This window comes from Takifugu flavidus, chromosome 1, assembly GCF_003711565.1.
Source record: "Takifugu flavidus isolate HTHZ2018 chromosome 1, ASM371156v2, whole genome shotgun sequence".
NCBI classification, from domain to species: domain Eukaryota; kingdom Metazoa; phylum Chordata; class Actinopteri; order Tetraodontiformes; family Tetraodontidae; genus Takifugu; species Takifugu flavidus.
The window spans coordinates 20391442-20417823 of NC_079520.1; the positions used below are offsets into that span (position 1 = coordinate 20391442).

The 26382-nt window shown below is 41.0% G+C and overlaps 4 protein-coding genes across 12 annotated transcripts in view; 2 read left to right on the forward strand and 2 right to left on the reverse strand.

The window, feature by feature from the left end:
- Nucleotides 1-1057, forward strand: part of mprip (myosin phosphatase Rho interacting protein) — a 37621-nt gene extending 36564 nt beyond the window's left edge. For all 4 annotated transcript variants that reach the window (XM_057055844.1, XM_057055834.1, XM_057055854.1 and 1 more), the window contains one exon: nucleotides 188-1057. Coding sequence is in view for 3 of the 4 variants with exons in the window: in XM_057055834.1 (XP_056911814.1) it covers nucleotides 188-259 (72 nt within the window). In the remaining variant the exon portion in view is untranslated. The remainder of the gene's footprint in view (nucleotides 1-187) is intronic.
- A 1117-nt stretch (nucleotides 1058-2174) lies between these two features.
- si:dkey-94l16.4 (transcription factor 20) lies at nucleotides 2175-8620 on the forward strand. The gene is made up of 6 exons (XM_057056141.1): nucleotides 2175-2399; nucleotides 3368-5865; nucleotides 6018-6111; nucleotides 6543-6592; nucleotides 6681-6745; nucleotides 6905-8620. Exons 2-5 carry the CDS (start codon nucleotides 3373-3375, stop codon nucleotides 6726-6728), a joined length of 2685 nt encoding a protein of 894 aa, XP_056912121.1. The 5' UTR covers nucleotides 2175-2399; nucleotides 3368-3372; the 3' UTR covers nucleotides 6729-6745; nucleotides 6905-8620.
- Nucleotides 8621-11179: 2559 nt separating this feature from the next.
- bsk146 (brain specific kinase 146) lies at nucleotides 11180-19258 on the reverse strand. The gene is made up of 5 exons (XM_057056718.1): nucleotides 19019-19258; nucleotides 14490-14749; nucleotides 14194-14396; nucleotides 13632-13823; nucleotides 11180-13293 (listed from the first exon to the last, which is right to left on the reverse strand). Exons 2-5 carry the CDS (start codon nucleotides 14659-14661, stop codon nucleotides 12535-12537), a joined length of 1326 nt encoding a protein of 441 aa, XP_056912698.1. The 5' UTR covers nucleotides 14662-14749; nucleotides 19019-19258; the 3' UTR covers nucleotides 11180-12534.
- The window catches only part of wu:fj29h11 (uncharacterized), a 31358-nt gene continuing 22581 nt past the window's right edge, over nucleotides 17606-26382 (reverse strand). For 4 of the 6 annotated variants that reach the window (XM_057055603.1, XM_057055621.1, XM_057055630.1 and 1 more), the window contains 9 exons: nucleotides 26039-26304; nucleotides 25787-25929; nucleotides 25007-25091; nucleotides 23932-24043; nucleotides 22493-22621; nucleotides 22189-22422; nucleotides 21820-21940; nucleotides 21572-21722; nucleotides 20727-21487 (listed from right to left, as the gene is read on the reverse strand). In XM_057055603.1, the coding sequence (XP_056911583.1) occupies nucleotides 21071-21487; nucleotides 21572-21722; nucleotides 21820-21940; nucleotides 22189-22422; nucleotides 22493-22621; nucleotides 23932-24043; nucleotides 25007-25091; nucleotides 25787-25929; nucleotides 26039-26304 (1658 nt within the window). In that variant the 3' untranslated portion in view covers nucleotides 20727-21070. Of the gene's footprint in view, nucleotides 17746-20726; nucleotides 21488-21571; nucleotides 21723-21819; nucleotides 21941-22188; nucleotides 22423-22492; nucleotides 22622-23931; nucleotides 24044-25006; nucleotides 25092-25786; nucleotides 25930-26038; nucleotides 26305-26382 lie in introns of those variants that run through there. The other 2 variants (XM_057055638.1, XM_057055647.1) reach the window with 2 other exon arrangements.

Sequence of the window (26382 nt, forward strand, 5' to 3'; positions counted from 1 at the left end):
GCTATTCTGATTCGTCTTTGCACAGTTTCAAGGTGTAGAGGCCTTTGCATTTCTCTCTGATGTGATGAGCGTATGTGTCATGAGAGTAGCATTTAAGAAATGAAGTGGCAGCAGCGTTATACAGACAAGAGTCTTTCAGACATCTGCACTCATGGTAAACATGTCATTCTTCTCCTCTTCCCTGCAGAGTCTGAAGGAAGGGCTGACAGCAGAGCAGAGGCTCCACCTGTTCGACCACAAAGACACAAAGGACTTCTGACAGTAAAGCGTCACATCTGGCTGCATGTTTAGAAGTCCCACTATATTTTACCCTTGTAATGGCTTATTTAGTAACACTACACACTGGTCACAACAGATCATATATAAATACAAACCATGGTATGAAGTTTGAATTTCATGTTTAGATTTTGCATTCCATGCACTTCAGTTACTGTGACTTTTTTTGTATTTGTTTTTGCTGCCACATCTTACTGTAAATAATGTTTTTAACTGAGCGTCTGTTACACGTACATTAACACTATGACTGTGTATGCTACTGTTTTAACACCCCAGACTGTCACTAACAACGATGTAAATTTGACGCACAGATGAGCGCGCCACGTAAAGAAATGCACAGGAACGAGGCCTCCATCATTCAGCGCTCCACCAGTCTATAATCTCCCCAGTCCATGATAGGGACAGACGGAATGAAAAAGCTCTTTGGCTTTGGAAAACGAAACAGCTGCCAGGATGCTCCATCGCCCAACATCACAGATGTTCTCTCTGTTGTCTTGGACAGGCGACACATGAATGCATAAGGATAAGATTTACTGACTCTAATTTATATATGAAAATCTATATAGACTTTTGTTTTCTCACTGCAATCATGGTTCCAGCTGTAATGGAGATGGAATTGGTTATGTTTGTAGTCTTGTTCAGTGGCAGACTGTATTTATTTAAATGGTTGGGATTTTTTTTCTCCACATTCCCATTCCCCCGTACTCTATTATTGTAAATATAAAGCAAATATACACCGACTGACTACAAGTTTATTAGCAATAAATATTTTTGCACCCTTTTTTTCTTCTGTGATTTTTTTGCATTTGTCCACCATCACACATCACACCGTGTTGCAGGCTGGAGATTTCACAAGAGCACATGTGGCAATACTGATGACGCAATAAGAAAAAATGGAAACCTGAGGCACAAAGACCACACAGGAGGAGAATGACTCTGTTCTCTGTATACTGCAGAATAGTGTGTTTGAACCTCTTGGAACCATCAGCTAATTAGAAACAAAGTTTGCAGCTGTATTTAAAACAATGAAAGATGGGGATGGTTTAGGAAACAGAAATATCAGCACAATTTTACAGAACCTGAATCAAACTTTACCATCTGTGGTTTACTTATAAAGAATCTGGAAATCTGAAAGTGAAATTCCTGAAAAGGAGCCAGCAAGAAGAGATGTTTTAAAATCTCAAGAGAAGGGATGTTGGTGTTACAAGAGTCAAGGGTTTTTAGTTTAGTTTTGTTTTTTGTTTTAAATCGTGTGCAATCATTTCAACAGTAATTACTGGCAATGAAATTGTGTCAAGCTCAAATTCTAAGTGCATGTTGATTGATACATCGGTCCTGACACTTTACATTAATGATGATTTTGTTTAATAGATTACCTAATCTGCTATCTTTTTCGGATCAAGGTACTTACAGTGAGACAGCAATGAACTGAAAGCAATCATTGATGCCAATTGTATATAGATTTCTAAAATTAAAAACGTTCACGTGATGGCTGTGTGGCGTAGTTAGTTTCAAACCACTTTTATAGACAATCATCACAACTTATCACAACATGAGAATTCGAAATTGAACACATCTCTGAAAATTGTCTTCGCGGATAACGTTTCGGGAGAAAAAAAATCAGCTCTGCAGATTTATTGATGGCCCAAGAACGAAAATGGGGGAACTTTTGTGCGACAATAGATAAACTAAAAACTTCAGGTATTGTGCTTAAATTCTAAAGAGGCCCTTAAGTGAAGTAGTCATATTATGGTCTGGCCCTAGATATAAATTTGAAAATGTATGTGTTGGTATTTATATATTTACTTTAATTTCTTTTCTCACAGATTTGAGTTTGTTGCAGTCATTTAATATTTCGCCATAAAGCCAAAGAACAAGTTTGTTAATTTTACTTTGAAAGGTAAACCGGAAGTAAGTGGTTAAATCGTGAAAAATATGATGTCGCTGCTATAGTCTACTGTGTTCCTGGAAAGTGTGTTTATCTTATTTCACGGCGTTATCCCATTGATGTCTTAGCGATTTTATTTATTTATTTTGGCCTATTGAATGTGTAATTAAGGAGATGCAGGGGGGCACAAATTTACGAGTGGACGTTTAAAGGCGTTACGATCTTTCCGGTCCGGGTAAGTTTTGATCAGCAGCGCAGCGTTTAACCTCCGCTCTGTCTTTGTTCCATCTAGCCGGGCCTTGCCCTTATGTAGATTACGCGTAAATGGAAAGAACGTGTTACCAAACTCCATTGAAAATAATAAGCCATTTCATTAAACACTTTTCACTGCTCCATCTTTGTATCGATTGGAAATAAAAGTGTACTGATGTGAACAGGCAGGGTTTGTACTTTAAATCGGGACCTATATATTGTCGCTAAAGTAATGTTTTCATCAGGATTTAACCATTTAAATTCCTTCTCTCCCACTAAAGTTATCAAAAGTCGCTGCACGCATGAAGAACCAATGTCGATCATTCAGATTTTAAAAGTTCTCATTTTGATCACATGTTGAGCGTTTTACCTGTCAAAACCCTCGCCGAATTGAAAGTATGTTGGCCATTTATTTCTCGTTGTTGCACGGGCACACCCTGAGACCTGTAATTTATTGTGTGGAAGAATAAACTTTAAACGCTAGATATGTCATGTTGTTCGGCGTACGGAAGCGTAATCGTAGTTAAGCTAGGCCTAGCTAGCTAACGTCAACTGTGGCTAGGCTAAGCTAACTGCTGCTAAACCATGACCTGTCAGCCTTGACATGTCAAGTTAAATATTATATCCTTTAAAAGTACTTTTTTGTTTTTGTGTAAGTTTTCAGTTAGAATCGGGCTTGTAGGTGAACACAATTGGACTGTTACACTAAGCAATATTCAACCTTTATTGAATTATAAGCACATGCCAGTTCAAAGCTAATGTCAACAATACGATTAATGAATACACCTGGTTTTGATTTATTATATTTCTCACATCAAAATTGTACGTTGCTTAAACTATAGACTCAAATTCCTATAGCATAAGTGTGCCATATATTACTCTTGGCTAGAGAGGAAAAAGTAAATTTCCCACACTTAAAACATTTTTTTATTTTATTTTTTTTAATTCCAGTTGTTATGGAGCAGGCACCTGAGAGTTTAGATGATCTACAGCCTCAAGACCTCTCCACCTCCAGCATCTCCACCTTGATCGACTCAACAAGGAAAAGTGAAGAATGTGTATCCAGCAATACATCTGTAAATACCTTGGTCAAGAGCCCGGGATGGTGTCCAAATTCAGCAAACTGCAACCCCCAGCTTACCTTCTCAGAGAGTGCCGGGTCCTCGGACATCAATATTCAATCAGGGGATCAGATTCACCCAGACAATGCCTTGTCACACACAACAGTTACCCTATCTTACGTGAGCAGGTCTCATGTCTGCATCACTCACAACTCCTTGTCTCAGCATTCGCCACTTTCCAGCCTACCAGCCATCAGTAAGTTGCCCCTCTGTTCTCTACACAACTCTGAAGCACTAAGGGAACTTAACCAGCATTATTCAGAGCCTGTGGACCTTGATATTCCAAAGGAACATTTTCAGTCATCATCTCAGGCGCAGCTAGGATCAGAGAACAATGTTCCCGCAAAGGAAAGCCATGAGGTCAAGAGTAAAATAATTTCCAGGGAGTTTGATGAGGCTTTTCAAGAGGAAAACAGCCTATCTCTGAAGAACAGTGGGTTGGAGAACGGGGAGGTTCTCGGCAGGGAAAGTCCAGCTGTATATCTTCAGCCTTCACCTGAAACTCTGGTCCCTGCTACTGGGCATGATGAGAAAACAGGGGACTGTGCGGTGTTTGTTGTGTCTAAGAAACCTGACCCAGTGGTCTTCCCAGACAGTATTGGGGTGAGAGACCTGTGTTTGTTGAACAGAGAGTACATCAGCCCTCTAGAAGACCCACTCTCTCCCTCAGTTATCTCACAGGATGCCGTTAAGGATGGGTTTGATCTGCCTCAGGCTTCCAGCTCACCCAGCACCGACAACTGTTACCCTGATACTACTGGTGGGTTTGTGTGGGCTGGCTCGTCTTCAAAGAGTGCTAATCAGCTCAGCTCCAGGCTCACTGCTGACATGGGGTCAGACTCAAGCGACAGAGATGAGCAGCCTGTTCTGAAACAGAACCCCACATTGGAGCCTTTGATTGGTGTCACAGGGAATGTTTGCATGTCAGATGATTCAGAAAAAAAGCCATTCAATGTTCATGTCAATGGGAACGCCACAGCACTCCAGAGGACTTTAAACGAGAAAAAACTGCCAGTGCGGTCAGGTAGAGGGACTCGGTTAGAGGCCATAGTTATGAACATTAACTCCAGCAGTTACAAAGTGGCTGGTTGCATACGCACTAATAAGAAGCCAAATCCTTCCCGGGCGGCAAAATGCGGCGCTAAGGTAACCAACAGCGAGAGCACTGGCCAAGTGTCACTCCGAAAAAGAACAAGCAAAGATAAGGCATCGCTTTTAGAGAAGAGCTTGAAACAAACAGTAATTCCAGTGAAAGAGGATAAAGATAATAATTGTAACACTGACAGTAACAATGATTCTACCTCTGATACTCTTAACAATCACTCTGAAAAGCCTCAGAACAGCACACCTCCAGAAATCCCTCAACCTGCTGTCCACACAAACCTAAAGAAGCTGCCAGAGCAGCTCTCCAGCTCAGACCCTGCTATGGAAATCTACGTAGCTAGCGTGTCTCCCCACATACAATCCTCCAAATCTCCAAAGAAAACTACAGGAAAGGCTGGAGTAAATGTAGCTCCCGCCGCAGCACGGAAGGCCACCTGCTCTCCCAGGAGTCGGGGAAAGAAACATAAAGAAAAAAAACACAGCCAGTGCTCCTTCATGTTTTCACCTAAGGAGCCAGAGATCAAGCTGAAGTACATCACCTACAAAGAGGAGAAAAGGGACTTGAGGATGGACAGTTTCTCTCCATTTGTGCATGTGGAGCATCTACAGTCTTCTCCTTCGCTGTGCACAGTTGTGAACTATCCTGAGGAAGTTAGAAGAGACCTCAAGAAGGGCCAGCAGTTGCCCTCAGGCAATTTTGTAACTGGAGCTGTCCCAAGCACTTCCTGTTTGCAGCTGGGGCGGGCATCAGTGCACAGCCAGCATCAACGTTCCCTTGTCTGCTGTCTTTGTGGACAGTCGGCCAACGCAATGGACTTAGGGGACCTGCATGGTCCCTATTACCCCGAAGGATACCGACCTGCTGCTAAAAGACCGGCAGGTATACCCGCACTCAAGGGAGAGGAAGATGACAGTGACTCTGATTCCTCATCCTCCACCATTAAGGAGAGAGGAAGGAAGCGCACTGTTAAACAGCCTTCACACCGCCTGAGAGTAGGGGCCCAGCCGTGGGCCAGCGATGGTACCAGCAGCCCTGCTGCCAAACGGGCTCATTCAGACAGGGACACAGCCATGATCGAAGACTGGTACAGCCCCCCCATGCTGCCCCTGGAGCCCTGCGAGTACTGGCTCCATGAAGACTGTGGCATCTGGTCAGCAGGTGTTTACCTTGTGAAAGGCAAGGTCTACGGACTGGAGGAGGCTGTCAGGGTGGCCCAGGAGACGGTAATGCTGCATTTTTTTACCTATGTTTGGCTCGATAGTCAGCACATGGATATATTATCAGCAGTTGGGACTAAATATTACACACACTGTTTGATCCGGTCCTGTTAAAAATGTTCTGCTGTCTTAATTTCATCCATCCTGTGTGTCTGCAGAGGTGCTCAGCATGCAGCGAGCCAGGCGCCACACTGGGATGCATCACCAAAAGCTGTCCAAACAAATACCACTACAGGTGTGCTCTGGAGTCAGGTAAATACTGCCTTCTGCCCCCCCCCCGACCCTCTCTATCCAAAAGACAAAGGGCAGACCCCATGATTACGAGAGCAGGTCACATGTGCTCAGTTATCTGGGTTTGATGAATCGTACAGAAACTGGGAGATTTGGTTAGGCTGCTTGAACGATTCCCAGCTGAATTCATAATTTTTAGTAGAATTTTAGATTTTGCACCAGACGTCATCCCCTCCTGTCGATATATTCAGTGTTATTTTTTACCATGCAGCTATTTGTCTTGAAATTCATTCAGATTTAGCTTGTACCTGTTAAAATGCACTGAAGTCACCCAAAATAGACATCTGCTGCTGGTTTCTGATGGCTGCTATGGCCTCCGCTGATGTGGGCGATCTAGATCCTGTGGGTGAGTCAGTGGAGCGTTTCTAATTCCTGATCTCCTCCTCTCACAGACTGCATCCTCTTTGAAGAAAACTTCTCCATGAAGTGTAGAAAGCACAAGGTGAACCAATAAACTCTCCAGTCTCCATGAGAAACATTCATATCTTGAATAAAACAAGGTCAACATATCTTATTTTTAATTTACTTAGAAAAAGACAGTCAAAGCTTCTCTAGAAAACCGATGTGAGGACAGGTGACGGTGACAGCTCCTGAGGTAAGATCATGGTGCTGGGTTTAAATATACAGTTTAGATCTTAATGAGATGCATTTTGGGATATGTAGGAATACTTCATTGTTAAAATCTAAGAGAGCCTGTACACTCCAAAGAACAGAAGAATTCCTCTCTGATTCCTGTTTTTTATGCTTCTTCCAGGCCATCAACATCCTGAAGTGGCTTCCGTTCCGCTCATAACCACAGCAACTCTTGACCAGGGACCTTCATAGCGACAGCTCAGCACCCGTAAACCTTAACGTTCACCCTCAGCTGCACTGCCAGAGGTGCAGACGGCCTCAGTGCAGTCAGGCATTTCTGAACAGGCTAAAAGTGACAACACAAAGAAACTTCCTGAACTCGTCTTTTTACTAGTTATTTATATCAATTTGTTTCTTCTGGCTAAATATGAATTACAATCAAAGTTATTTAATTTTTTTTAAAAGATTTCTACATATTTGATTTATTTGGTGTATTTATTCATTAAATTTTCGCATTTGGTGCTTTAGCAGTTGTCAAAGAGCTCTGTGTTTTTTTTAAAGTTATCGTTGAAATCATTCAGAAAAGGAGCTTTATTTAAAATAAAAAGCCAGAAGGAGGTACCCGGCTGGACAGCTTTGCTGGATCCAAAATAGGTGGGGTCAATCGGAAAGCAGCAATGCTGAATGTCAAGCCAAGCTGAAGTTCAACTGGACCGAACGGTGTGTTGAATGTATTCTGAAAGTGTGGGCGATTCTAAGGACACACTTTCAAGGTGCATCGACTACATCTGGTCCGAGCTTCAGATGCTGTATCACTTGCCCCCTCCTTTGGGTCACATGGCTTTCCCTGAGGGTCGCAGGTCATCCTGTGAGCTCAACCATGTGAACCACTTCAACGCCATTTTTTTTATTTTACTTAAAGCACTTTGGTCCACCACTGCCTTCATTAACTGGTAGCTGCAGTATGTCGTCCCAGTATGTCGTCTCATGTTGACCAGGCCTTCTTTCTGATCGAAGCTAATGGGTTCCTGTTCACTCATTTTTATTTGTTCAGCAGATTTTCCGTGCTGACAATCTTTAGCTTGCAAGTTTGACATGGATTTTAAATTCTTGCCCTGAGTCTGAGTTGAGAGTTTCCACCAAAACCCTTTCTCAGAAAGCCTTACAGGACCTGTAAGAGGTATTTTTTGGTAACCAAGGGCAGCAGGTGTGCCCCTCCCTGCTGCAGAACTATATTCTTTTGGTGCGGAGGTGAATGCTCTCAGCGTGACAGAATTATGCGGTGGGGTCGGCCTGCCTGTTCAGTGTTATACCTGTGTTACTTTCACTCACAGCCATGGGGGCAGTCTTGCACTGGCTTGATGACTGATTTTGCAGTAAGCCAGGGCTTAAAGTTTACAGATCCAGACACGCTCTCAACCATCTTGCATAATACCTTTTGTGCCACGTTTTTTTAAATCTAGTAGCATACTATAATTTTTTTATTTCAAAGTACAAAATATTATTTCCACCAAATACAGCTTTGGAATGTTTTCTTCTTCCTGATTTTTTTGTTTTTCCCCTAATGAATTTATTAATCTCAGGGCTGATTCTCAGATATTGTTTTGGCGTGAACTTGTAAATACTATCGTCAGGCGCAGCAGAATGTGTTTATCTCCATGGATACAAAGCCTTCTGTCCCGTCACACACACTAATGACATTCCAACACCACCTCCACATTTCAGTCATTGCTGATCTTTGGTGGGGGGGGTGAACATGGAACAAAAACTGCCAACCTATGTCACTTTTGTTGTTTTGTTTTCCAGTATTTTATTTGATTGCAACCGTTTGTATCATCTCTTGGAACACCGGAGGAGTTATTGTAATTGTTAAAAATAAATATTTTGTTAAACATTATGCTATTTAACTAATATTTCTGGATTTGAATGATGGGCAAAATTGGAAAAAAAATGTTTTGCTGGTTTGCAAGATAGAGGTTAAACATTAACTAAGCAGCAGCATATATATGTGTGTGTGTGTGTGTGTGTGTATATATATACTGTATGTGTGTATATATATACTGTGTATATATATATACTGTATGTGTGTGTATATATATACTGTGTATATATATATATATATACTGTATGTGTATATATATATACTGTATAAATAAAATAATCTCTTCCTCGCCCTCCTGGGCAGTGCCTCCTTCCTTCAGACTCGGGTCCTCTACCAGAGGCCTGGGAGTCTGAGGGTTCTGCGCAGGATCTTAGCTGTTCCTAGGACTATATATATACTGTATATATATGTATATACTGTGTATATACTGTGTGTGTGTGTGTGTGTTTGTAACATTTTTAATGAATGATTTTGAGCCTGAAATGGAATGATGGATTTATTTTTTATCTGTGTTCATCTTAAACGCTTAAAGGAATATTTGAGGCAGGTAGCGTTAAAAACCTAGCCATCGTGGGTGCATGTCACCAGTCAGACAATAAATTCATAATCAGAGGATAGAATCCTGTTTTCTGCTGGCATAGAATTATTCTTTGGACTGACTTGAAGTCAGTAATTGTACAGCAGTACAGTTACTGTGAGGAAAAAGGGAGATGGTTTAGAGAAATTGTGATAGAAGTAAACATACTGATTATTGTGGGAAATAAATCAGTTCCAATGTTGCATATAAAACTCAGTGCACTTGAATGGAAGGATGTTTACTTCATGTGGGCATCATTTTGCGCTAGTATTTAACATAAAGCAAAGTATAACCAAAACAGACTCATAAAGGACAGTCCTGATACCAAAGGTCCCTCCAACAAGATTCTCATTTTATTGGCTAAATCTCAGTTTACAGGAAGACAGTTGCATTGAAACAGCAGAAGTGGTTCAGAGTTCTAGCGCTGTGATCATCTGCTCACTAAAACACCAAATAATAAAATATGGCACTGGACAGCAAGGACAACACATGTGGATAGATGAGACGAGTGGCCAGCAGCAACTGACTCATTGCGAGGAAGGAGAAAAGAACGTTGGGTTGGATATTTCGTCTGGTGTGACTCATCCATCCTTCATCTCAGGTCAGGTGTCATCAGCTTTGATCAGGAATGTCCTAAAAATACATGTATCACAGCAACACAGGTCTAAACCGCTACAGTGAAACGGAATTAGCAGAACAGTGGTGCAGTTTTACCAAAACAAGAACACAGAATAAATTTGAATAGACACTGTCAAACCAAAATATGCACATGCTGTTGTTTGTAAAATTCCAATATTCTCTTTTTGTGTTTTTGATACCAAGCTCTAAAATAAAACTAATCTGAAAAACATTTTACACATGATGACCATTAGCAATAGCAACCCAAGCCTGGTCTTTGATCTGATTGCCCTTGCTTTGGTGCGTTTACTTCGTAGGGGTAGGGGTGAAGGAGTACCCTTAAAACTTCTACAGTTTGAAACCTTTTTTTTGTCCTTTAACTTGACTGCTGTACCCCTTTCAGGGTCAAAGGGAGGGTGCTGGAGCCTATCCCAGTTGCATGCAGGCGTAGGCAGGGTGCACCCCAGAATGAGTTGCCAGCTCATTTCAGGGCCCTTTGTGAGCATTTAGGGGTTTGGGACCTTGCTCAAGGGTACCTCCCCCTTCTACTAGAACCCCTTCCATGTTTTTGCCTGGGGTTCGTACTGTGACCCCTCTGCTTTTCAGCCCACTACGCGAGAGGCATCCTGACTGGTCAGTTACACCAAAAGAAGAGTCTGCTATTAACCTATTGTGCATGAGTTTGGTCTGTAGGTGGAAACCTGTCCAGGAACGGCACACATCACTTTTTTATAGGCTACATGAATTTAAGAAATCAACAGTATCAATATCCGCACACTTAGAATGTTTCAGGAAGGTTTTAATCTGACTACATGATGGGAGTTGGTGGGTGGTTTTGGGGGACGATAGCACTTGTACATGAACATCACCCCAATGTCATTTGTTTTAAATGACATTGGGGTGATGTTCATGTATAAGTGGTCATGTGAAAGGCCTCAGCAGATGAGTCCGACTCGCTGGAAGTCAAACAATAAAGCCCGCAGAGTGACATGAGAACAGCTACAGTGTCCGCGTCAGGAGGGCTCTTTGTACCGAGTCTGACACGGCCCATGAGCTCAGAGATTGTCACAAGATGCAATTATGTGCACCCTCACGTCTGAGATGAATCAAACAGCTAAAGTACATCTACAGAATACTCAGGCAAATTGCAGTTTCTTATTTTCTTTTTTTTTTACAACCGAGCCCAAGCACATATAAATTCATGCAGATTTATTTATGGACAGCGACAGATTTCTGTGCACGATCCTCTTTTTTCCCCAAAACATTATTGAAGTAAAAATTTCTTTTTTGCTGTTTCCTCGTCAGTAATTATTTAAGAACCTACTTCAGTAAAAAAAAAAAAAAAAGGGAATTTAGAAGCATAAAAGACATCGGAGTCCTTTCTTCTGATTTAAATTCAAGCTCGCGCTGTCTTCATGCTTTTATTTTTTTTTTTCCCCTTTGTGACGGTGACAAAATGTACACAACATTAACAGCAACACAAACACAGCACACTGAATACAAACTAAGTATTGTTAGGATTTTAAGTTTTCTTTCTTAAGTAGCCCTAAAACATCTCAGCAGATCATGATGGCAATATTCACTCTGGACCATAATGGGAGAACTTGTGCTACGGCAAGAATTCCACATCACAACTTTTTTTCTTTGAAATCTTTTTACCTGAAAATCTTTTTTCTTCTTCATTTTGTAAGACTTAGTTTGAGCTAATCATGCAGTTTATATAAAAGTGAGTCTTCAACGTTGAGATTGGTATTTTCTTCCTTACTATATTAAAAATGCATTTTTTTTCTTTTTTTGCTGAAAACTTAAGAAAGACGAACTGAATTCTTCCAAAATGAAAGTGTCAAAAATATCTATACAAACATAATTTCAAGAGTGAGTAGAAAACAGCCGACACACGTCAAACGTCCTGCTGCTGGTCTGAACGCCATAAAGTAGCCATGCGCTGATCCAGGCCTGAACACGGATATCATGGGTGTGAGTGAGAATTTTCTATTTAATTCAATCCTATATTTTTTGTAGGAGCCACCACCACTCTGTGTCCATAAGAAAATATAAATATGAATTTCCTATTTAATTCAATGTTCTATGTTGTGTGTATGTGTGTGTGTGTGTGTGTGTGTGTGTGTAATGCTACATAATCAATCGGTGACATCAGAGCATTTCTAACCTGAACGTTCACACATGCAGCAGACGTCCAAATAATGTTTCCCAAAGAAATCAGACACTGAATTACAGAAAAGATTATGAAAACCACTGTACTAAAAAAAAAAGACAGAGAAAAACTAGTGTCTTAATCCCTATAAGGTGTTTTTGACTCATACAGAAACACATTCACACGCATTTGTTACACGAAACTTGGAAAAACCTCAACTCGTTCTTTTTTGATCACGCAAGTGGAGTACTTGAAGTCAAAAATACAAATCCTTTGCCGCATGGCTTCATTTACAAAATCATACAGTCTCATCTAGAAGAGCTCACTCAAGCCTTCACCTCCGTTTTCCCGCTGGAAATATTGCTTTAAGGAATACGTATTCTTTTCGAGAATCCCGTTTTCCACTCCTGGAAACAGAAAACATCAACAGCTTCTTGAGGAACATATCAGTTAAGTCTCCATCTCTGTGCTCTTCCTCCTTCAGTGTGAGTCAGATGGATATGTGTTAAATACTGTCTTCAGTTCTGCTTCCATGCATGAGTGGGGTTGGATGAAAGGTATCTGATTCAGCGATGGCGATCAGACACAGATTTCGATGGGCGTTGTCACCAGCATGCGACCACCTGGCGAACTGTTCTCCCGTGGCATTCGGTCATAGCTGTTGGTGGACGACACTGAGCTGTTGGTGGACACGGACACAAAGTGGTGGCTGCTACCCGCTTCCATCATGCCTCCCTTTGCCCCCCCGCCACCGCTGCTCCTCTCTACTGCCACGGGGGAAAGGGGGGACAGATGGGACAGCGGGGAGAAGTGAGATAAAGTCTGCTGCTTCATCCTCTCCACAAGGAGCTCCTCGTCTTCCTCTCCAGACGAGGAAGATGAAATGGTTCCATTTAGATCTCCCTGCCCCCCTCCCCCAGCTCCGGCCCCTCCTCCACCACTCACCCTTTCTCCGCTGTTTCCAGTGTTACTGTTGCCATTGTTGTTGTTGTTCTCCGTGTCTAGCATCCAGGAATGACTGAAGTAGCCGAAGACCTCTTTGACGGAGCAGCGGCGGTCCTGCTCCACAGACAGCAGCCGGCGGAACATACGGAGGGCCTGCTCGGTGAAACGTCTCCACTGCGAGGGCACTGTGTTTGTCCTCCTTTTCTGCCAGCGGATGAATTCCTGGTAGAAGGAGTCAGATGGCAATGCCTTCTCCCAGGGGAAGTTGCCCGTCAGCATGCAGAAGAGCAGCACACCAAAGGCCCAGACATCGGTGCTATAGTCCACGCAGAAGCCCTCGTGGCGAGACACATCACAGAGTTCTGGGGCCGTGTACGGAATGGTGCCACTCACCTGGAAGAAAATTCAATCAGTGAACTCCACAATAGAAAATGAAAGCAGTATTGCTACATTTTTTTTATTGAAAAAATACATTGGCTTCAGATATGTTTCCAAATTTGTGAGAAGTCTTTAGTCACTAATTTGTGTATGACACCCTCATAAACAATCCCTGGATAAAATTCTGAGCCAGCAGCACACTCTCATAACCCCCGGGTTAAATTGGAAAACTGGCTATAAAACAGGAAGAAGTACTGACTGAATATCTATATTTTATCATTACTGGCTATTTACACACAAGTAAGGACACACCGATGAGTCTATGTGTAAAGCTACATCTTTGCAGTACTCACTCTCTTCACAGGCGAGCCGGCTCGGCGCGTCATGCCAAAGTCAGACAGCTTGACTTTGCGACACTCACGGTCAAAAATTAGAATATTTTCAGGCTTGATGTCCCGATGGACAAGTTTCTTACAGTGCAGGTAGTCCAGAGCAATTGCTACTTGGTGCACGCAACGCTTTGCCACAGCCTCAGGAAGACCAACCTGAGGGAAAGAACAGACAGAATTAAGGAAATCATGTTAGATTAAAGCAATGAAGAGCAGTCAAATAAGAAATCTATTGCTGAGCTGTCCAGCACACACAATGTGATATAAAAACATCCTTCCCCTGAAATCTATTATACTAACAATTGATTATTTAGTGCCAAGAAACCCAATTTTAACAGTTATTCAAGACAATTACTAAAATAAAATAATAAATGGAAATGGGTTTTAGCTGCAAAGGGTGACTGAGATGTTTTTTGGATTACATGTGGGAAACCTCTGTCTCATCCACCTCTGTCCTCAAATAGCTTCATGTTTTATTTGAAATGCTGATAAAACTAAAGATATAAAGACAAATGGGATGGAGCACCTGTGGTGGAATGATGTCAAAGAGGTCTCCAGCCAGAGCGTATTCCTGCGCAAACACGTAGTACTCATCCGTTTCAAAGGCGATCCCGAACATATTGATGATGAAAGGGCACGGAGACAGGTAGAGCGAGATGCTGTACTCCCTCAGGAATGACTTCAGCTTGGTAGTCTTCTTCTTTAGGAACTTCAATGCCATTTTTGTCCCTTTTGAGGCAAGATTAAAGAAAAAACAATTGAGCTTTGGTGTCACTTTAGACCTCCCTTCTGCTAATCTAAAACAGCAGATGAGGTCCTCACCTCTGATCTTATGGATGACCAGGTCCACCTTGCCATAGGTGCCTTTGCCAAGCTCCCTGATCACCTCATAGTATTTGTTGACCTCCAGCCTTTCCAGATTCTGGGCCGCAATCAGCTGCAGTTCGTCCAGAATGTCCATATTGGCTCGAGACACCAGCGGAGATGAAGTCATCGTGGGGAAAACTTTGGTGGATCAACCAGGAAAAAGTGGGGAATAGATGCTCTGACAGGATGAGGGCAACAACTAGCACCTGATTTCCCTGCACAGAAACAACAGAGAGGACAGCTTAGCCCTCCGTAAGGAAACTTTGAATGGCTTTGTTTCTTTCAGTAAGAAAAATGCGTTAGACCATAAACCAACTACAGAGAAAACATGAAATTCCCATGAGGAAAGAATGTTAATTCCACCATAAATATTATCAATGAATTATTATCTCTATTTATCAAGATCTTGATAACTAGCGCGATGAATGAAATCATTTGGCCATTGTATCTTTGGTCATTGCTTTTTTATTTTAGTGACTACATATATTTAAAATGCTTGGTGGTATATGACACTTTAATAGAAATAATACATTTCATTGTTGTTGAGGTGTGTAAGCTGACACCTGTAAGACGTGCAGGGTGCATAATTCATCCATGTGTGTACAATAGAAGATGTGATATTTCTGCTTATTTTCAAGGTCAAAGACCGACAACAAGCAGTGGAAATCTGCAACCCAGAAGCAGAAAAAAATGCTAATTATCTGCAGTGAAGGCGAAAGTAATTCTAAATGCTGCACACTGAGGGAGATGCCAGAGCCGAACTCACACAAACACACATGTGCAAAAACACCCACATACACGCAGGAGCCAACAGTAACAGAAAATCCATTCCTTGCTGCAGTGTGATTATTTGTGGTGATTGCTTTCTGTATTTATGTTCCAAGTCTTGACCCTCTGTAGATAACTGGAATTAAATGCACACTCACACACAACCACACCCCCACACACACTTGGAGACAAACAGACGCTTCATTACATAACCTCAAGTGCTAGAAAAGGAACCTTATCCAAGAGGAGACACTTTGAGAATCTTTTGTAGGAGACACTTTGAGAATCTTTTGCAGTTAAAAAAAGGTTGAAACTGTAATGTTGAAACTTTAGAGTTTATGAACAAGTAATAATGATATTTTGCTTATCCAAGGGGTCCTGATTTATCTACCCAAGCAGCTTTCTGGTGATGACACGGGATCATGTTAACATTAGAAGGTATCTGAAGGTTGCACTGCAGTGCAGAACATGGCACTCAATCAAACGGAACATTAAAAATCCTGAGAGAGGACACAGGAAATCAGCAGGTCCCTTTGTGTGCTGACATGAGCTCAGCATGTAATGCTCAACTGCTTCTAAAAGAAATGAATGTTCCATCATGTCACATTGAGATGCAGCAATCATTCTGATGCACATGGATGAGCTGCAACTGTCAAATCCTTCTTAATCACATGTAAGAGACCAGACATATGAGAAAACGAACACACACACGCGCGCGCGCACACACAGCATGCTAGCTGCGTTACTTTGTCATCCTCTCAACAGGCTGTGTTCATTTGTGGGAGTATCATGTGTGTTTGTGTGAAATGGACAGGAAGAGAGGTTGACACCAGCAGGTGAAGAGGGATGAGTCATTTTGGATGATTAACAGCAGCGCAGCGAGGATGTACTGCTCCATTTCTGGGCTTCAAATAACAGAACTCAGACGCACATGAAATACACACACATGAACCGACACAACAGTTGATCATGATCACAAGTGTTCACACTGAGTGTGTTTGAAATGTAACTTGGCAGTTTCAACAATAATGACTCCTGGATCTTGTAGATCACATGATGGCACATCTACAGACAATCAAAATATCCATGTAACTATCCAATCAAATCTCCAGTTATCATAAAATCTGCGTGTTTGAAAAGCTTTTGGTTAAAATGCTTCATTTCTGATAAACATTTCTCTGACAATGTCCTGGACAGCACGAGCTGACCACCCATGACAACCTCATTGTCTGGACAGGAGACTCCCACGGTCCCTTAATGCAACATATTGGAAACAGCAAACACAATGTGCTCATTTCAGCTGAGTAAAGATGAAGCCTTCATGCAGTCTTCACTCAGCACACACCCTGACATCAGGTTGTGGAAACAGAGCGGTGACAACGGCCAAAATGAATCCCAGACAGCTTATGTAACCGCAGGGCAATGCTGACTGAACAAGGCGAGGCAATGGTTGCAGCCATATTGTCCCCTGAAAATATCTACAAATCATTTACACATTAAAAAATATAATTTACAGCATTGTTTCAGTCAGAGGTGGATGATTATGTTTAACTTAATTTGTTTTTAATCCCATGTCAGAATTCACACTAAATTTCTCCACAAATGTGTGTTCTTTAACACATATTCTATTCTATTCTATTCTGTTCTACAAGGCAAACCACTTTCGACTCCAATTCTCAGTTTTTCCTATAAATTCTGGCATATTTAAATCGAACATACACAATACATTTTAAATATATGCTTAAGATAAACTAACCCCAGCAATTAAATTTTACTGTATTTATTGTATTGTATTCATTAAAAAAGGGAGGTGGCAATTTTGTTCAGACTGTATATATTGGAATGATCAATATGATCAATTTCCAACAGAAATGTCAACAAAAATACAGATGACATCATGATGATGTCATGTGGATTATATGTTAAATTGTAAAGCAGGACAAAATTCAACATAAAATGCATATAATGTTCACAAACTGGGATTTCTTAACTAATCAAGACCAAGATATACTATATATTAAGTATTGTTTGGTTATTGGCAGAAAGTAAAAGGTTTCAGAAAGCAATTAAAAGTTTTATTCAAAATATAGCAGTTGGATTTGCAACATAATTATGCTGCCAGTGGTCTTGAAATGAGAATCACCTTTAAAAAAAAAACACCTGTGTATACACCTGACAGATCTGGAAATATCGACCTTTTTGCCTCAAAAACACGATTTCATTTTAGAATGTTTTTGACCACAACACACACCATATGAGGTCAGTCCTGCTGTTTAATCCATTTTGAACTTTACCCTTGAATGGTCCACCTTTTGTAGTTACAGCAGCCCATCTCTCTGAAATAATGTCAGTATATTCAACAGTAATGTTATCTCCATTAAAATTTTTGTCCATTTGAAAGGTTGTGATGATTTCTCGTGGGAGTCCACTGAGCTTGATGGCATGTGGGATCATGTACAAACAAACCTTGACGAACATGACCACTATGAAAATACATCTCCAGAACAAGCATAGCTCCGAAAACAGAATAATTGCCTACAGCAGCCAAGACAGTGCAAAACTCACAAAATGTGCCACAATGGATGGCTTATCACAATGGACAATCATAATTGGAATGTCGGTCATTTTCAGGAAGTGGAATATATTATATGATTTCCTAATTTATATACTAGTGTTATAATCTGTGCAGTATATTGTCTCATCTCTTGAACTGCATGACTCTTCAGATCAGCCTGATTGATTATTGCCGCTGCATCAGTATCGCCCATTGCATAACTATTTATATTTTGCAGTGTTTGAACCAGTGAATCAAAACATGGCACTTTGCTGTGAAAGAGCATCATCAGGAGAACACCCCCCATGTTCCCACTGAAGCTTTCTTTTGATAGGTTGATGACAAATCTACCTGCAACGATGTTCCTTGTGAGGACTGTTGATCACCAGAGTGTCTGTGTGACCCAAATCATGATCTGTGACTCATCATGGTGTGTGTGTGTGTGTGTGTGTGTTGTGTGTGTGTGTGTGTGTGTTTCGGCTGTTACATCTCATCAAGGGGCTTAAACCCACTTTGATCAGCCGTGCCTTGGGCTTAGCACATCTAAGAGCCCTCCGCTGCAGCCCAGGGTGTATAAAATAGCACGGTTTGTTTCAAGCTGGTTCACATCTCCATTAGTTTGATCCTTTAGTGAGAAGGTGTTTATAATGCAGGGAAGACAAAGCCCTTCCTTTCCCAATCATATTCATCAATTATCATTGTGAAAGGCCTATGTGTGGACTGGTGCAGCCGGAATGTAAACATTGTATTCTTTATGCTATTCACACATCCTCAGCTGCAGGATGTTCTTAGACAACACGAGACCTGACAGACAGAGGATCTGCTGTAGGTACCTGCTACACCTCAACATTGCAGTGATTGATAAAACAGGGACGAGGTTGATCTGTACAGAATTCAATGCTACAAGAATATTCTGAATTAAAAAGATGCTTTTTTTTATTGTTGCCTACAGAAGAATCATAGACAACAACACACTTCATAAACGACCAATCATAGTGCTGTGTTCAGCATATGCAGCTGCACAGAAGAGGCCCAATCAATCACGTATCCACTGCACGAAAACAGTGACACCTTCTGCAATTGAAGTAGAATCATGTAATTTAACGATTCATGTTTGATATGCAGGTGGAGATGAAAGGAGTAGCTTTAGTTCAACACTCACCAATCACTTGGTTCCCATATGGGGTCTGTGGAGTCCGCCCTGTCAGCCCGGGCTGATGCTAGAAAACACACAGGATGTCTGGGCGCATACTAACGCCAGGTGAGCCGGGGGGAACACCTGGTGTCCGGCGAGAAGCCTGTCTCCAACCGTGTGATTACGGTGGCTATGTCACCAAGCATCCTGCAGCCTCTTCCAGCTCTGCGTCCTATTGTCTCCGCATCGCTCTGTCCTCAAGGAGGGGAGGAGGTGGGGGGGGGGGGGGCAGCAACGCGGAGGGCCCTCCCCCTCCCTTTTGCTCTGTCCAATCACAGCGCAGCTCCACCGGGAGCCGCTGCTGCTCGCTGTCTCCGTACAGACTATGCCGCCTTCAGGTGCAGTCGTAAATATTCCAAACAGCTGCAGGGATCTTTGTTATTACTACGGGTCCAACTAAATCTGTATTAGAAATGCACTTTTTTTTGTTTAATTACCGGTAATATAAATAATTTATTTTACCAATTACAATTGTAAAGTGTTTACGAAATCGAAAAAAGTCTAATTACTAAAACAGAATTTTTTTAGGTTTGCAAAAAAAATGCCACAGTGTAAGATGTCAAATATCTCAATGTATGTATGTAAATGAGGAAATCACAGAATCGTACACTGATGGTGTACATTGTTTAAAAAGAGAATTACCTTATTTTTTTTTTATACCACAGTATTATACCACAGCAATATTACTGAAATATTCTCATTTTAAATTAAGGTAACTGAGATAGATTGAGTTAATTCAAGAAACAACAAAGTCATTTTGCAAAACAAGTATGTAACAAAATTGTATTACTTAAAAATGTGAATCAGAAAATTTGCAAGTTACTAAAATATAAACAACTGTTTTTTTCATAATTAAATGACAATTGAACCATTGAAAAGAAAATTGAACAAAAGTTTGTCTGTCAGAATTAACGTATACTGGAGAGAATAGAGAGTGCAATTTTTTTTTTAATACTACAGATAATGTATTTTGGTTGTAGGTTGTAGTTGTAAGTCTGCATTTTCCACTTTAAATATGTTTTGTGGATGTAAATATGGAAAATTTACAAGCTACACAAGAATGCTTCATAAGCCTAATACAGATGGAAAACGTGTTCTGAGAAATAAAAACATCACCTGGCCCTCATCTGACTGTGGCTCAAAATGGGTCTCTGTATGTATGATCAGATCAGAATCAGCCCAATAATAAACCATTCAATCTTCAAATTGTGTAACAGTGGCATTCCCTTTTCTCCCCATGCCTAAGTCTTTAAAAAATTGTTTTTCATCATACAGCTCACAGTCTTCGCTGATAGCTATAAACATTTTTACTTAAACTTCCAGGGAGATATTAGTCTTAACTGATTCTACAGCAAAAACATCCCTCTGCTAACCAGGCAGTTGCATCAAAGGGCCAAGGAGGTACTGTGCCCAGAGTTTGTTTTGGCTCACTTCACCGCTTGTCATATGGTGGGAGAATTGGTGTTCTGTTGGGACTATATTTGCAAATTCTTAGAAAGAATACTCTTTATGGTTGGGAAGTTTAGATTCCATGAGGGGAATACCCTTTGCAGTTATTTTAAAAATAAAATTGGACTCCAAATCCAACCACCTCTCTGTTGGATTTATATTTAAATATAATTATCTGTGTTTTGCTTTATGTAAATTCTTATTGAAGGTTACTGAAGGTCAAGAATTGCATATATACATTTATTATTCTTTCTTTCATCCCTTTTTAATTTTTTGCTTTTCCCTTGAGTAAACATAACTTCATCAGTGACAAGAGAAGAGATCGTAATGCATTCAAGTACATCACAAGCGGAGTTAGAATCAGCTGACACTTATTTCCAATTACTGTTACATAACAGACTACAAGAGGAAATCTTTAAAAAGGTCAAAAACGACACTTTTACAATAATAAAATACATAGGATTTGTTCTAACAAAAGTAAATTAAAAAATACCCATAAAAACGTAAAAAGTAAAATCAGTGCATTTTAAAAAGTTGACAGCAATATGTGGTAAGATTTGACAAATACATTTAAAGAAAGAGATAAAGAGAGATGTTTTTGGTGTGCAGGTGCTGTGCCAGATTCCGAAAACGGCACAGCCGGACGTTTTGGGCATCTCCAGCGTTGTACACTCTAAATATGTGGTAGCGCTGCTTCTCCTTTAAAGCAAAGTCCAGCTCATTGGCTGACATGTGAATGAAGGACTTCTCCTTCTTCACGGTTGACTTCACCTCCACGTACACCTCCTCTGTTACCCCCCCGGTGGACTCAAATGTGAGCTTGAAGTCGAATGGCCGGCCGCTCTCTCCACTCTGGTTGCACCAAATGACTTGTGCTGGTCGTCCAGGATCACTGCTGCTTTTCCACTGACAAAGGAAGGAGTAAACCAGCTCCTCCCCCCATTTGCCGATGAACTCCAGGTCTGTCAAATCACCAGGCAGCACAACCTGCAACATACCGGTACAAGCATCTTTCAGTGAGCCCTGCCGCGTAATCAGTGGTGGAAGGATGGGGTGTGGGTATGTACTGACTGTGGTGGGTATCTGACAGGTTGGTGACAGTTCCTCCATGATGGCATTTGAGTTCCACTGAGGGAAGTCCATGTTCAGTGGACCTAGAGACTGGGTAGTAGCTGTAGACCCATGGAATGTATTAGAGGCTACAGTGACCTCAGGAACAACACTGGCAAAGAAACAAAGATGATAAAATTAATAAGCACCGAAGGAGAAAATAAACACCTTAAGGTATTCATGAATCAGAATAGTGAGGGCACACGTACAGACTGTTTGGTTTTCGCTGCTCTCTGTCTGGCTCGGCAGGCTGTACAGATGGAGGTTTGGGAGGGTTTTCCTCTCCAGACTCAGCACTAGATTTGGTAGTCTCAGTCTGTTGCCTGGGCTCTGGTAATGGCAGATGAGAGCAGACAGAACAACTGAAAAACAGCTCTATTGTGTGTGATTATCTTAGAAATTATTTTTGCAATTGACCACAACCGGAAAACAGACCATGCTTAGCCTCACAAAACTGTCTAAAATAAGGTGAATAGTATGGATGAATTCTGCAGTAACTAAAAGTATCTTCCTCCGTTGCAGGAGTGTGTTCTCACGAGAGACTCAAAGTACCATTCAGCTGAGAAGAATGACCAAACCTGGAGTTTGTAATATACTGGAGATCACCACAGTGTTGTTTTGTTGTGGTGGGTGGACCCCGTGTCGGTTTGACTCGTCTGTAGGTCTAAAGCTCTTCTGTGGTTGGCTGCTGTTCAGACTCTCGCTGTTTCCTGTTTGGACAAAATCCCTGCCCGGTTCTCGATCATCGGGCCCAGCAGGAGGTGGCCACATCTTCATGACTTTATCCACTATAGTAGAATCTCTGTGCACTGCTGTTAAAGATACTGGGTGTGAGGGAAATGTCGTCATTAACTGAGAATGAAACAACCATCCAAACACTACCTGTGCGGCTGGCTCCTGTACTGTGAAGAGGGGCTCTGGGGGGCCAGCACTGTAAGGTTTCTTCCCCATCTTCTTGTGCATGGCGTGGCAACTCCTCAGGGGCATGAGAGGAGTAACTCCTTGATAGCACTGCAATGCAACATTTTCACTTTGTTAAAATGCAAAGCAGAGGCAGAAATGATATAGAAAACAATCATACATAAAGCTGTTTCAATGTCAGACAGATGTCAGATGAAAAAGTCTTTTGATCATATTAAGCCTTGAGATCAAAGTGTGGGCGTCTGTGTGCGCGAGTGTGTGTTTGTGCAGTGAGGGATCTGCTCTTTGTGGCCGGGTAACAGCTGCTCTGTTATGACACCACACATTACAGCTAACACCTGAATTAGCATATGTGAGAAACACACTAATGTGCATGCTTGTATGTGTGTGTGTACAGAGACAAACAAAAAAGCATGACATGATAATGGAAATGGAACCAAGTGTCACAGACAGCCATCGGAGAAGTAGGATGAGACTTTTGTGCAGACACATCTTCCAGAACTAAAATGAAATCATCAAACCGGGGAAGTTTCTCTTTAATTTTAAGATATCGCCGTGATTTACATTTAAGACAATGCAAATATAAAACCTGATAGATCATTAATGTTTACACATTTTAATGCTGTGAATTATTTTACAACTTTTCAGTAAGGTAGTTGGTTTGAGCAGTTGCATTTATGTAATAAGCATAGCGAGATGAACAGTTCATCATCTTTTGAACTTGTCTTTGACTCAAACTATATGCATACTCTATGTAACACAGTAGCACTAAAGATAATTAACTTGTCTCGTCTTCTTAACAATTTATCCCTTTCAGGGTCATGGGGAGGGTACACAATGGGCAAAGCCAGGGTCGACCCAGTTTATCGCAGGGCCCTATATGAGCTGTTGTGGGTTTGGTACCTTGCTGAAGGGTAGTGCTCTGAAGGCATTCTGGCACTTTCCCCTACTACCAGAACACGGTCCATGGTTAACAGACTGAGCTACCACCACTATCATTAACTTGTAATCGCTTTATACTGTAGTTTCAGATGATGCATTGCTTGTATGTATGTATGTATGTATGTATGTATGTATGAATGAATGAATGAAAAATTTAGTACTTTTGGATGTTCTCTTGCTATAAATGTAAATCCGAAAGGTGAAATCAATTATAAATTGGTGGTAAAGGTTATACAGACAAGTTTGTAAACTCTATTGACAGTAAGTTATGCAAATCTAGCTCTAAAAGGCTAGATTTGTTAACAGTCATGTACGAGTGCAGTCATGATGTCACTCCCAGGCTTCTGTGATGTGCTAATAGCAGCAGCACATGCTGGTGCTCATCATGTGATCATTAAAAGAGCCTGGCTGTTGTTTCAGCTTGGGCAGGAATGTGTATGCCTGCATGCTCCTCATACCTTTCTCCAGGTTATTATCTCTAGTTGGTTCTGGTACCTCCCACACCTCCTCCTCACTGGGAAGCTCTCCAATGTCCTCCTTGAGCAAGAATTGCTTCAGGGACTCTGAATCCTACAAGATCAAATGGAGTTGTAATTATGAATTATTACTTTTGTTTCAATGGTGACCTTTCAGTTTTTATTGTAATTCTTTATTTAGTCAAGAACGCACAGTCTCATTGACCTATAAAAGGGACTGTGAAGCCCAAAGCTGCAAAGTTTTGTGGATTTTGGAATCCTTTCACCAGAGAAATGACAGAAACTTCCATCCTCTCTGCTTCTCATCTATGTTATAGGTTGATGAATTCTTTAATTTGTAAAGCTGGTGTTTGATCAATTTCCTGGAATAACGCAAAAGTCAGGAGAAACTGATCTGGCAACTTTTCCCAAGTCTCCAACATCAGAATCAGATTGACTGAAGTGTAGAAATTGGTTTTACACTTCAAAATCAAAATCAAAATTTTAATCAAAGTTGGGGGAAAGTCTTTTTTTTTTTTTTTTTAATCTTCATATGTAGACATTAATCAAACCATCTAAAATCACTTAGATTGAATTACTAGTAACCATAGTGTTGTGCAAAATACCAATGTATGGGTGAATATTAAAACAGATGCTTTAAAATGACGGCAGCAAAAGAAATATTGGAACATGCTTGTAATGTGATTAAGAGATTAAGGATTTTTTTTTTACGTTTACCTTTTTTTTTACTATTTCACCTTTTTTTTTCAAGTTATACTACTAAGAACAAAACAATGAAAATCAACAACAGTAATAACAATTATAACTGACGTATTGCCTGACTAAATCCAAATAAAAACTTTAAATGTGAAATCCTAGTGCTGGCCTCAATAGAGGGCAGGTCATTCAACAGTAGGTGACCATGGGATGTTTCCATCTCAGAGGAAACTTTGTAGTAGCTGGTTGGAGCTGCACTGTGTGAGTTTGTGAGCATGGTTAATAAGACAGGATGAAGGGCCGACCGTGAGTTAGCAAGCCCTTTACTGATTGATATTTGGAGCGATCATGCGTCACTTACGTCCATTGAGGTTACCAAGAAGCTCAAGAAATGCATTAACTCTTTCCTGTGGCTGCTCTCTGTGCAGAACAACTTCACCAGCTCCCTGCAGCACACCAATCCAAACACATACATGAATACACACATACTGATATACCAGGGAAAATACTAACATTTTATACATATCTGTTTTGGTACATTCTCCACATACAGAAATGCTAGTAACATGACATAATGGTGGCAACCAGGACTCACCAAAAAGGTGCATTAAACTGGGAAAGAGGCCAATGAGGCCAATCTTCGCGATTCTCATTCACTTAAATAATCAACATTACATGTAACCACAGTTAGTGCTTTCATATTCTGACCATTTCTGCTGTTGCTTGAATCACAATAACCTTTTCATTTCAGCTTAGTGAATGTCAGAAGTATAAATGGTTTTGATTACCAAATATTCAAATGATCATTCAAATTTGACCTTCATCTTGCCTTGTCTGCTTGTTAGTTCAACACTTTGGTGTTGGTAAGATGGGCCAAAATGTAGGTCTTGCTTTGTTGAGGGTGGAGAGACAGCACTGTATTAGTGTGAAGCTAATGAATGGAGTGTTTATGGAAGTTTATACCAGCATTGCTTAGTTATTGAATATACATTGTACTGATTAAGCTAATTTTATGTCCCAGAGACTGAAATTGATTTTAATAGTAGTATTTGACCATTGGTCAAGGTCAGACAGTTGGGTTGCCATAACAGTAGGCCAGTTATGGTGTCGAAACTGTCAGAGCGGTGCATCACTCACACACCTGCAGATGTCCAACTTAGCAGTGAGGTGATCTTTCTGGATGTACAGCTCCTTCTCATCCTTTAACAGACAGTTAACGTCCTTCACCTCCACCATCACATTGTCAGAAACATCCAGCTCATAGCGGATGTACAGCTTTCCCACCTGTAAACAAACAGGAAAGAGTTCTAAATGGGTGTGATGGAACTTTCCAATTTAATAAGACTTAGGTATACACAATCGATCTCTTCTGAGCAAACTGTAAACTCTTGACCTGTGCAAAGTAAAGATGCTTGATTTTCTCTTTGATGTTGTTCTTAACCAGCTCAGAGTAGACTCCAGAAAGCTCATCATGGTTGCACAAGAACCTCTGGATGTAAGGGACCACAGTGCGAACCATAGCCTGCATGGATGGACAGGGTCTCAGGCTTTCAGTCAGAGGCTCCGATTTAACACACATGGACAACTGACGGATCCCGCAGATCTGAAGAAACAAAGCTCTGTCCTCCACGTTGAAGCTGGGTTCAGCTTCTCTTAGCACTATGGAAGCAGTATTAGTACAACAGCCTTGTTTAATTTCTTTTGTTTATCAGTAAACAAGTACAACTCTAAATGATT